Below are 12,044 nucleotides of genomic sequence, written 5' to 3'. Positions count from 1 at the left end.
TCTAGTTCAGCTTACCCTGTTATCGACCCTGTTACGTTTTTGACCATTGCTTCTCGTCTGATCCTGACCACTCTCGTAAGTCACTCTGTTACTGAACTCTGCTCGTTTCTGGACCTGTCTACGCCCGCCGATTCTGTTCCTGTGATCTGAGCCCTTTCTGGTTTTGACTCCCGCCTGTCCTCGGACCCGATTTTGCCTAAGCCCTGTGGTGTTGCTACTCTGTGAATGACCTGGACCGTTTTGTGACTTGGATTCTGTCATTAAAGAACTCTCTTAACTATATCCACTGTCTACCGAGTCATCGCTGTGCATGTGGGTCCGATCCTTGCCGAAATCTGACAGAACGATCTGGCCAGACATGGACCCAGCCAGCGTTGAGACCCTCCGTGCTGCGCTCCTCGCTCAGGGGCAGCGGCTCAGCGAGCAGGAGGAGAGGACGAACGAGGCGTTGCAGAAGCTGACGGACTGCGCTCTGCGACAAGAGGAGACGGTGGCAGGACTGGCGGAGGCGGTGAGCCGGCTGATTCAACGCAACCCGGCAGACAAGACGCCGATCCAGGCGCCCGCAGCGGCCACCGGGACGAGCGCGATCGCTTCGGCACCCATGGTTGTCATCCCGGCTCCCGACGCTCGTTTGGGAGCGCCCACACGCTTCTCGGGTGAGTCCGGCGATTGCCGGGCATTCGTTACACAATGCGAGATTCATTTCGAGCTGCACTCACCTGCCTTCCCCACGGAAAGATCACGAGTGGCGTATGCCATTTCTCATCTGACCGGCGAGGCAGAAGCGTGGGCCACAGCAGAGTGGCAGAACAACTCTCCCTGCGTGGCCACATTCACCTCCTTTTCGGAAGCACTGAAACAGATCTTTCAGGAAATCATTCCGGGGCGCGAGGCTGCGCAAAGGTTGGTGAACATCCGCCAAGGGAGGAGAACGACGGCCAAATACGCCATAGAATTCCGGACGCTGGCAGCGGAGGCGGGTTGGGACGCCACCGCGCTCGGAGACGTTTTTATTCGCGGGCTGTCACGTCGGGTAAAGGACTGCCTGGCCAGCCGCGAGCTTCCCAGCGCTTTGGATGACATGATCGCGCTGGCCATACGGATCGACCGACGGCTGACGAACAGCGAACGAGAACATCACTGTGAGGAGAGAACGAGGGAACCTCACTACGTTCCCGCTGAGAGCCCACGGAGGTCGTCGAGAGGAACGAGTGGTCAGGCAAGTCAGAGAGAGACGGGCGAGACCCGTAATACAGAGGAACCCATGCAGATCGGGCGCGCACGTCTTACTGAGGAGGAAAGACGGAGGCGACGCGCCCAGCAACTGTGTATGTACTGTGGGCAGGGGGGACACTACGCAGCAAGGTGTCCAGTAAAAGGCCAGGCTCATCACTAGAGCGGCGGATAGCGATGAGCCGAACCATTCTCGGCGGGGCCGCCGCAAGATCGTTACCTACCGTGACCTTATCTTCAAGTACCCGTTCTCTCCAGCAGGCGGTGCTAATCGACTCCGGAGCAGACGCCAGCCTGATGGACGCAGGGTTGGTGGAGCGCTTGGGCATTCAGACAGCCCCCCTAGCGTCGCCAGTGGAAACGGAGGCACTGGACGGTCGCAGACTATGGAGGGTTACACATCACACCGTCCCTGTTCCCATGATGTTTGCTGATGGTCATTTGGAAAAAATCACGTTTTTAGTGGTGGAATCCTGCTATCATCCTGTGGTTTTAGGGCACACTTGGCTGAGGCGGCACAACCCCACACTCGACTGGAGGAGTGGAGAGGTACGGGAATGGAGTGAGGATTGTCGGACCTCCTGCTTCCAGTCCACGCTCGAACCAGCAGACCCACAGAAGGCAACGGACCAGGAGGGAGGGGAGGAGATTGACCTCAAGGACGTCCCAGGGTGCTATCACGACCTACGAACAGTTTTTTGTAAGGTCAGGGCCACATCCCTACCACCACACAGGAAGCATGACTGTGCAATTAACTTAAGGCCCGGCACGGCACCACCCAAGGGAAGGCTGTTCCACTTGTCCCCAAAGGAGCGAACGGCCATGAAAGAGTATTTGGACACAGCACTAGCCTCAGGGATCATACGGCCGTCATCGTCGCCCGCGGGAGCAGGTTTCTTCTTCGTGGGAAAGAAAGACGGTTCGCTTAGGCCATGCATCGACTACAGAGGGCTTAATGACATCACGATACGGGATTCCTACCCCTTACCTCTACTTTCCTCGGCCTTCGAACTTCTCTCCGGTGCCACGTGTTTCACGAAATTGGACCTTCGCAATGCGTACCATCTGGTGCGCATTCGCGAGGGTGATGAGTGGAAGACGGCTTTCAACACGCCCAACGGGCACTTCGAGTACCTGGTTATGCCGTTCGGGCTCACCAATGCACCGGCGGTGTTCCAGGCCTTTGTCAATGACATTCTCGGGCCCATGATTAATGATTTTGTTTTTGTTTACTTAGATGATATCCTCATCTTCTCACGCTCCAAGGAGGAGCACATCTCACATGTCCGTCAGGTGCTCAAGAGACTGTTGGAGCACAGGTTGTTTGTTAAGGCGGAGAAATGTGAGTTTCATGTGGACACCGTAGCCTTCCTAGGGTTCATTGTGTCAAAGGGGCGGATCCAGATGGATCCGTCCAAGACTCGAGCGGTAGAAGAATGGCCAGTTCCCCAGTGCCGCAGGGATGTCCAACGGTTCCTGGGGTTCGCTAACTTCTACCGCAAATTCATACGGCGTTTTAGCAATATTGCGGCACCGCTGCATAAATTAACCTCTGTTAAGTCTCCGTTTCTATGGACTCCAGACGCAGACGCCGCCTTCCAGCAGCTCAAGGAAAGCTTCGTCTCAGCTCCGGTGCTACGGATGCCGGACCCCGCAGGTCAGTTTGTTGTGGAGGTGGACGCCTCCAACACGGGCGTGGGAGCCGTACTCTCGCAGCGAGACCCAACCGGAGGTAGGCTTCACCCATGCGCGTTTATGTCTAAGAAGCTGTCGCCGGCCGAGCGCAACTATAGCATTGGGGACCGAGAGTTGCTAGCCATTAAAGTGGCCCTAGAGGAGTAGAGGCATTGGTTGGAGGGGGCGGAGCAGCCGTTCCTCGTATACACAGATCACAAGAACTTGGAATACCTGAAGTCGGCTCGTCGGCTAAACTCACGTCAGGCCCGGTGGGCTCTGTTTTTTAGTAGATTCAACTTTCACCTGTCTTACAGACCTGGATCCAAAAACACCAAGCCCGACGTGCTATCCAGACTCCACGACTCCCTAGAGGAGACCACGGAACCCGAGACCATATTGCCGGCAGAGTGTCTGGTAGGGGCGGTCTCTTGGGCGGTGGAGCGCCACGTCAGGGAAGCAGCACGAGACCTACCAGTTCCCCCGGCTTGCCCTCCGAATCGACTATTTGTTCCACCGGACCTTCGGGGAGAAGTAATTCACTGGGCTCACGCATCCTCGGTCAGTGGCCACCCAGGAGCTCCGCGAACCTCCTTCAGGGTGGGGGAGAGGTTCTGGTGGCCATCCATGAAGCGGGACGTACGGGAGTACGTCGCCGCCTGTCCTACCTGCGCTATGAGTAAGTCGCCTCACCAGCCCCCAGCTGGGCTGCTCCATCCCCTGCCCGTTCCGTGCAGACCTTGGTCGCACGTGGCTCTGGACTTTGTAACCGGTCTGCCACCGTCACAGGGAAAGACGGTGGTCATGACGGTGGTAGATCGGTTTTCGAGATTAGTGCACTTTATTCCACTTCCCAAGTTACCTTCGGCAAAGCAGACGGCGCAGGTGATGCTGGAGAACGTCTTCAGGCTCCACGGGTTCCCCAGGGACATCGTCTCCGACCGAGGGCCCCAGTTTGTCTCCCGCTTCTGGAGGGAGTTCTGCTCGTTAGTGGGAGCTGAGGCCAGTTTATCCTCTGGCTATCACCCAGAGTCCAACGGGCAAACGGAACGAGCCAACCAACAGCTGGAAGTGGGCCTGCGCCTCCTAGCATCCCGAAACCCAGGATCATGGTCCCAGAAGCTGGTCTGGGTAGAATTCGCACACAACACCTTGCCCTGCACTTCCACCGGCTTAACCCCATTTCAGTGTGCATATGGTTTTCAGCCGCCGCTGTTTCCGGCTCTGGAGCAGGAGGTCCACGTTCCTTCGGCCCACGCCTTGGTCCGGAGGTGCCGGCAGACATGGTTACGAGCCAGGAAAACCATGCTATTAGCCCAGGCGCGCTACAAGGCAACGGCCGATCGCAGGAGAACTCCAGGCCCTGTCTATGAGGTCGGAGACCAGGTCTGGCTCTCGACCCGGGACCTACGGTTGCAGGGACAGCCGCGTAAGTTGGCACCCAAATACATAGGTCCATACACCATAGCAAGGATTATTAACCCTGTGTCGGTGAGACTTTCTCTGCCCAGAAGTCTAAGAGTCCACCCGACTTTCCATGTGAGTCGTCTCAAGCCGTTCCGGTCCTGCCCAATGGTCCCTCCACACCAACCGCCTCCACCACCTCGGGTCGTGGAGGGGGCTCCGGCTTACACGGTGCAAGAACTCCTGGACTGCAGACGAAGGGGAAGAGGACTCCAGTATCTGGTGGATTGGGAGGGATACGGACCGGAGGAACGCTCCTGGGTCCCCTCTCGGGACATTCTGGACAAGTCCCTCATCCGGGACTTTCATGCGGCGCACCCGGAGGCCCCTTCCCCGGGAGGAGCACGACGCCTCTACCAGGCCGCGACCGAGGGGTCGGAACCCGGCCCCTCCTCCTGAGTCCTCCCTCCGCCCGCCCTGGTCGAGAGGGGGGGGGGGGTGGTTCTAATGGGCGTCGTGGAAGACGCCGTAGGGAGGGGGGTACTGTCAGATCTCCAGTTTCACTTCCTGTTTTAGTTTAGCAGTTTCCGGTTTGTCACATCACTCTGCCTGCGCTAACTTTACTTCCGGTTCTTATTCACGCACCTGTACCCTATTCATCATCACTCCCCAGGACATTTAAGCACCACCTGTGACAGTTGTTATTCGCCAGATCGTTGATTCATTGTTCTCACGTTCCAGCATTTGTCTAGTTCAGCTTACCCTGTTATCGACCCTGTTACGTTTTTGACCATTGCTTCTCGTCTGATCCTGACCACTCTCGTAAGTCACTCTGTTACTGAACTCTGCTCGTTTCTGGACCTGTCTACGCCCGCCGATTCTGTTCCTGTGATCTGAGCCCTTTCTGGTTTTGACTCCCGCCTGTCCTCGGACCCGATTTTGCCTAAGCCCTGTGGTGTTGCTACTCTGTGAATGACCTGGACCGTTTTGTGACTTGGATTCTGTCATTAAAGAACTCTCTTAACTATATCCACTGTCTACCGAGTCATCGCTGTGCATGTGGGTCCGATCCTTGCCGAAATCTGACATTCACAGACGTTCAACAAAGATCCACTGGGTGGCACTGGAAAACACATGATCACATGCAACTAGCTGTAAGTTCTCAACTGACTGCACTTACAGGGGGGCCATCGGGGCCTGGAGGGCCGGGAAGTCCTGGAAGACCCTCGGCACCCTATGAAACCAATGCAAGAGTACAATCAGTCAGGACCTCAATATAAGACAAAGGATGAGATGCTTAATTTTTACTCATATTGAAGTTAGAGTCAATTTCATCTTGTTATTCAGTCTGCACAATCACAGCTAGCTAACTGCTTTCACTTCTAGATCTCCAATCTAAAGGATGTGGCCATTCATCACATCCAGCATCCAGCATTACTGAAAATATAGCATCTAATGTTTGAGGTTGGTGGTCTGGATATGTCTGAATCTGATTAAATTCAGCGGTCTGTCTCTGAAAAATGTAATATTAAATTTATTATAGATTTGTGATATGTAAATATTTTTTGTGCGCATGACACTGTGGTGGCTGCTGAAGCTGAGTGAGTCCAACTTCCATACTTAGTTTAACAGAATAAGCGCATAAGTGAGTGTGAGAGCTGGACAATCCAAATAATGGGGGCAACCCAGCAGAAACACTGAGCTAGTGCACAAACTAAAGCATCCTTCCACTCCAGTGGTTATTCATATCCTCCTGAGTCCTGCTACAAGACAGGGAAATATAGGACAGTGTTCCAGAGGCTGATTTCGTATCTGTTGTTATTCCCTGGATATGTGAAGAACTGACTGGATAACAAGTTATGTATTCTAAACTACACAACTTAAGAAAGAAAGCCTACATGTACAATAAAATCTGTGATCTAAACTGCTGCTATTGTGTTTTTCCAAGAACTAATGGATTGATGTCATTCTGCAGAGTGCTTGAGGCCTAACTGTTGTCATCTCTCCTACTAAAAATGAATTGTGTATTTTGAAGGTGACAGTCAAAAAACAACAAACAATTACAGTAGTTGCGCAGAGTTAGTTTCAGTAACTAAAGGTAAAGGAAAGGTAATTTAAAAATGTCCTGTCTTAAGCCTTCTTGAATGTTTTGTAGGCTAAAATCTGCTAGTATTTACTAAATGCAATTCTACTGGTTGGCAAATAAACTCTTTTCTGCTGATAGAAATAATGGTACAAGTGAATACACAAATGCATTTTAGAAAACTTATAGTTGAGTTGTTTCTTTGAACAAATAACACATCAGTCAATGTGAGTAAGTAGACTTTACCCCTAATAGGAACAACAGAAATAGAACTAAGGGGACAGGTACTCACCGCTTGGCCTTGGGGTCCAATGCCACCTGGCAGCCCATTAGTTCCAGGTAGCCCCTGGAAACAAAAGACACGGGGTGTTGCAAGACAGCATGTAAAGTATGTATGTAGATGGAGTACACAATCGTATGCATATTGTTGTCCATGAAGCTGGAATAATTTAGTTCTCACATTTTGCTTTGTATTCTTATTAATACATGAGTAATCACCTTTGTTGGGGTGATCAGTGATATTTTGGAGAACATTAATCCCCCCCCCCACACACACACACATTGCATTGCATCATTTAATGGAAGAGGTGCAAGTATACAACTTTAAGGGCAAGCACACTCTCCAAGGATGCAAACAATAAGAGGAGGAATCATTATCTCTCTGCATGTGACAGAGAGCAGTGAAAGGCAAGCAGCAATCTGTACTCACTGCAGCTCCTGGTCTCCCTCTGCCCTACGGAACACACAGGAAGAACAATTAAGTCACAAATATCAACAGGTGATTGCATTTTCTCCTAATCTCTCAGTGGTAGAATCTACTTTAAGTTTATTTAACTCTGACTTTTCAACATTAAGTCTGAAATGTAGGGGAAACCTGGCATAAATAGCCTGAAATGAACCCTTTTCATTAAAACATTTTGATAGTCAAAATTAGAAAATGAGGTGTTCCTTAGAATGTGGTACTTACAGGAGGTCCAGGAGGTCCAGATGGTCCAGGTTCACCCTGTAGATAGGCCAAACAACACTTATTGCAATTATTGTATGAGATACTGTATGATGATTTTGATGAACCCTTTAAACACACTGCTCATCAGTAAAAGTCAGCATTTTCTAGTTTATTTATATTGTAGTATGTAATCTTTAATTTGAATCTGCAAATGCTATTTACACAGTTACTTGCACTACAGCACAGAACAGAAGGGGGCAATAAGCTGAAGTATATAAATATCTTATACTCTATAAATACCTTTAAACAGGTTAACGTTTGTATCACTAGGAAGAAATCAGACCTAACTTTACAACTTGTGTTTGTTCTTAGCATTTACAAACTTGTAACAAAATGTAACAAATACAAAACTAAAAGAAATTATTAATTATTAATTATTTATTATAACTTTGGGATTGTATTTTGATTTTAGACATACATTCTCTTCTGATGAAATTGTCACAAGATCATAAAGGCAAATGTTTGGATCTTGTGACTTAACTTTGACTGAGCAGAATCATTCTTCTTTCAATTATTAGTCGGTTACATGTTCTGCTATTTCTGTCATTAACCCACTCCTCTAGTACCAGTGACACACATTAGTGGGATCAACTGTGTTTTCCTGTTAAGCTCCTTCATCTCTTCCTTTTAACCTCACATGACTGACTTGTCTTTGTTTGCTCCCCTCACAGCTGTATTGGTACAGTATTGTCTAAGAGCTGTGAGAGCACAAGACAAATTCACAGGTCAAACACAGTGATGTTACACCTATACGCTAAATAAATAATACACAGATGCTCCCATCTTTGCTGTATAGCTGATACAGCCCTTTACATATATTTATAATAATTCTTTGTAAAAAAAACTCTTCCTGTCTGATCTTGTTTGTCAGTGTGATTCTTCCTTGTGAGTCAACCATAACATTGTAGCAATCTGAGTAATTAGGAGCATTGGTTGATCCAAGCTTTCTCATTAGGTTGACTAATTAGTTGAACTGCTGGAGGGCTTTTATCTGTCTTGACGGCAACTTTGCAGCAGAGGTCGATTGATCTTTATTCTTTAATGTCTGTAGGAAATGAAAGGCTTCATGTCTAAAAGTAGAATTGAGCAGTGTTTAATTCTGTCTCCTCTTGTATGTCTCAGAGGACAGTCACCTTTTTCCTCTCATCAGTGAGGCAACAGACCACCATCCCCTACAGTTTCGCAGGTTGGTGGGAAACAGTGTGCATTCCAGGGCGGATTAGGGAAGCAGCAGAAATAAATCCGTTTCTGATCCCTCATTAAAAATATTCCACCAAGGGGTTCAGCTGGCTCCGCAAATCAAGTCTGACAGAGTAAACGTTACACATAGATACTCCTAAAGATCTTCATCACAATCTAATCAGCATGCAAGGGTTTGCATCTGTGTGCATTCGTTCATGTGTGTTGTAGCTGGTTGACCTGAGATGATTTATGAAGGGCAGCCTGAAGTAGAGAGCATCATTAACTTAATTGGGTGCATCTTTAAATGTATCCTCAGCCTCTCAATGGGATTCTAATACTATGACACACTTACTGGTTCACCTGGGGGTCCATCCTTCCCAGCGGGGCCATCGGGTCCTGTCAAACCCTGAAGACAAAGTGCATTGTTCAGCTGTCGTTGCCTCGTGATCTGCTGCATCTTTAAATATTGTGAAAGTAGAAACTACAATCTGCACTGGATGTTTAAGAAAGACTGAGGTGATTTTTTTATTTAAGAGGAACAGTTTGCATGTGTGTGCGTGCGTGCGTGCCTGCGTGAGTGTGTATGTGTGTGTGCGTGCCTGTGCATGTGTGTGTGTGTGTGTGTGTGTGTGTGTGTATGTGTGCTTGTGTGTTTGCGTTGTTTGTGTGTGCGTGTGTGTCTGTGTGTGTGTGTGTGTGTCAGCGTGTGCGTGCGTGTGTGTGTTTGTGTGCGTGCGTACGTGTGTGTGCGTGTGCGTGCCTGTGCGTGCGTGTACATGTGTATGTGTGCTTGTGTGTTTGCGTTGTTTGTGTGCATGTGTGTGTGTGTGTGTGTGTGTGCGTGCGTGCGTGCATGTGCGTGTGTGTCTGTTTGAGTGTGCGTAATTGAACACATACATCCACTCCTGGAAGTCCTGGCAAGCCTGGTTTTCCTGCTGCCCCTGGAATCCCTGCTTTTCCTTTGGGACCCTAGAGAGACAAATAATATATTTTATAAAATACTAATATACTATTAACTATTTTGGTAATGGCAAGAGGAACATTTTTTATACTAAATTTATATTTTATTGTATTTACCATTTTGAATACAATACTAGTTGACTAAGTGATAGGTAATTGGTTATTTTCTATTAATGCAATGACTGTAGATAAACTGCAGATTAGAACAGCTCTGGGGCACATGAATAAACAAATAATATCAATTAAACACAGCTATATTCAGCATATCTATATGTCTATACGATATACATTGCTTTGTTTTTTTCTAGGTCAAGTGGAAAGTTAAAAAACAAAAATGACCTCAAGGAAATGTAGAGACCAAGCAAGTCCTTAATTACTGAACTTTGAAGTTCAAAGTCTCATTAGATGGTTGAAATACTTACTGCTTTCCCTGGGAGTCCGGCTGGTCCAGGTTTGCCCTGTTTTTAATTGAGAAATAAGAAGTTATTGGCCAAAACACACAATACTCATTTACTACATTCATCTGGCTGAAGCACTGACTCTTTGACTTGCTTTAGTGAACTGGATAGAAGGTTTGCATCTGCTGTGAATGGGAATAGAGAAACACAGCTAAACTGATGATGCTGGCAGGTCACATGATAAACGGCCTCTGTTTGGTTTGGATGGGGTGGAGATGGAGGGGCTGAAGGTGCAGGGAGCTGTGTGAGCTGAAACTCTAGACGCTCTCACTGCATTGGGGAATGTATGAATAGGACCATTGTGCCCTGGTCTACACGAAAGTAGCAAAAATATCCACAAACTAAATGTTTGATTTCCTGACATAAACATTCAACATTTACAACAAGGCTGTTCTAATTTAACAGAGTCAACTTGACAAAAACTATACATATAAATGCTAAGAAAGTAAATACTTTATTTCTTTTCATGACCTCCCCATGATCATTTACACAATATAAACTATGCTTCAAAGGTTTAGTGAAACCAGATAACTAGTCAGCTTTTTAATACTCAAGTCTTTACTGGACACACCCTAAACCCTGCCTACCTGACATCTGTGATTGTGATTTAATATTGTAGGTGTTGCTGTGGGAGGAGTCAGTGAGATAAACCACAAAACCACGAAAAAGAACCTACTAAATGTAATTAATCGGGGTTTTGGAATCAGTTTAGAAATTTAAAAAGAAGCTAAATTCACTGATATGCAATAGATATCCAATGCATTACAGACGTTTCTTGACATTTAAAAATAAACACAATAACTAAGTTTATCAAACAGGTTAATTCAAGAGCTACAACTGCCCTAATCTCCCTAAATCTAAAATTAATAGTAGGAAGATACAAGCCTTAAGCAAAGAACTGCTTAAGGCGTGTTCAACTCACGTCAGTGCCATGCTTTCCTGGTGGACCTGGGGGTCCTGGTGGTCCAGACGCCCCTCTAGGGCCCGGTCTCTGTAACACAAATTCTTCAAAATCATCCATCCTCCTCCCCCATTTAACATGAAGAATTTACCGTCCCTCTGACACAGCGACTCCTACACATAACTAAACCGGACAGAGTTACCTTAGAATAAAGTGGATGACATGGAGATTAATAAATAGAGGAACAGTGTGTAAAAAATCAATGATGATAGAAACAATGATGACAAACGAAATTGAGAAAAAAATGAAATGAAAAAAAAACGCGAAACGTGAAGGCGAAGGCGAAATTAAACACAAATAAAACACGTGTTTTCACAAATAAAGCGGTAGCTCACAGCAGTGCTCATACGTTTTTTTAACTTTCAATCTGAGCTGAGCCACACAGTGCGGATGAATAGGCGGCATTGTGCGCTGATCTGCAATCCGAACATTCCACAGGTTCGGGCAAAACAGAAGTTCGTCAATTAGTGTGAAAAGCACAGCCACCTGCACACAATTAGGATGATATAGAGGAGAAAAGAGTAAAGGGTTGGACTGTAACCAGGGGACTACTCCTCATGGAGGCAGAAATACCCAGAAACAGGTTTTACGCGGAACAAGTGAGTCGGGCCTGCGTCAGTAAGTAACAGAGAGCGGCTGTTTTCACCATCACCAACACAAGATCATCAATATTATTACTAGTTATCCTCGGGTTGCACAAACATAGTGCAAGACATCAATATTATAACACCCACTCGTCACTGAACGGCACCGCAGGCGGCTGAATGAAGACGGACGCGACTCTGGGAAACCCTCACCTGAGCTGAGGATGATGTCAAAAGCTGGCACACCAGGAGCACCCAAAGAGCAGAGAACACCATCATGGCTCCCCGCTCGCCCTCACACACCCGATCTCACGCCGATTAGGTCAAATCCCCTGGTTCCCGGTCCTCTGTCACTCCCCCCCAACGGAGCCTTCCTTCACCTCACGGCGCACAGCTCCTGAATGGCTTCCTCTTTGGATCCAGATAAACCCGAGCCTCCAGCCGAAGGGGCTGAACTCAAAATCTCGCACTGCACACAAGGATGGTGGATGGGGGG

The 12,044-nt window shown here is 47.9% G+C and overlaps 1 protein-coding gene across 1 annotated transcript in view; it reads right to left on the bottom strand.

Annotated features, from left to right (window-relative positions):
• The window catches only part of col9a3 (collagen, type IX, alpha 3), a 19,916-nt gene extending 7,872 nt beyond the window's left edge, over positions 1-12,044 (bottom strand). Inside the window, exons 1-9 of the mRNA XM_029155217.3 lie at positions 11,762-12,044; positions 10,926-10,994; positions 9,968-10,003; positions 9,483-9,554; positions 8,938-8,991; positions 7,365-7,400; positions 7,107-7,130; positions 6,690-6,743; positions 5,495-5,548 (exon numbers count right to left, since the gene is read on the bottom strand). Of these exons, the coding sequence (XP_029011050.1) occupies positions 5,495-5,548; positions 6,690-6,743; positions 7,107-7,130; positions 7,365-7,400; positions 8,938-8,991; positions 9,483-9,554; positions 9,968-10,003; positions 10,926-10,994; positions 11,762-11,827 (465 nt within the window). The 5' untranslated portion in view covers positions 11,828-12,044. The remainder of the gene's footprint in view (positions 1-5,494; positions 5,549-6,689; positions 6,744-7,106; positions 7,131-7,364; positions 7,401-8,937; positions 8,992-9,482; positions 9,555-9,967; positions 10,004-10,925; positions 10,995-11,761) is intronic.

This window comes from Betta splendens, chromosome 7, assembly GCF_900634795.4.
Source record: "Betta splendens chromosome 7, fBetSpl5.4, whole genome shotgun sequence".
Classification (NCBI taxonomy): domain Eukaryota; kingdom Metazoa; phylum Chordata; class Actinopteri; order Anabantiformes; family Osphronemidae; genus Betta; species Betta splendens.
Note: the sequence above shows the minus strand (reverse complement) of the source record. Positions and strands in the feature narration are given on the sequence as shown.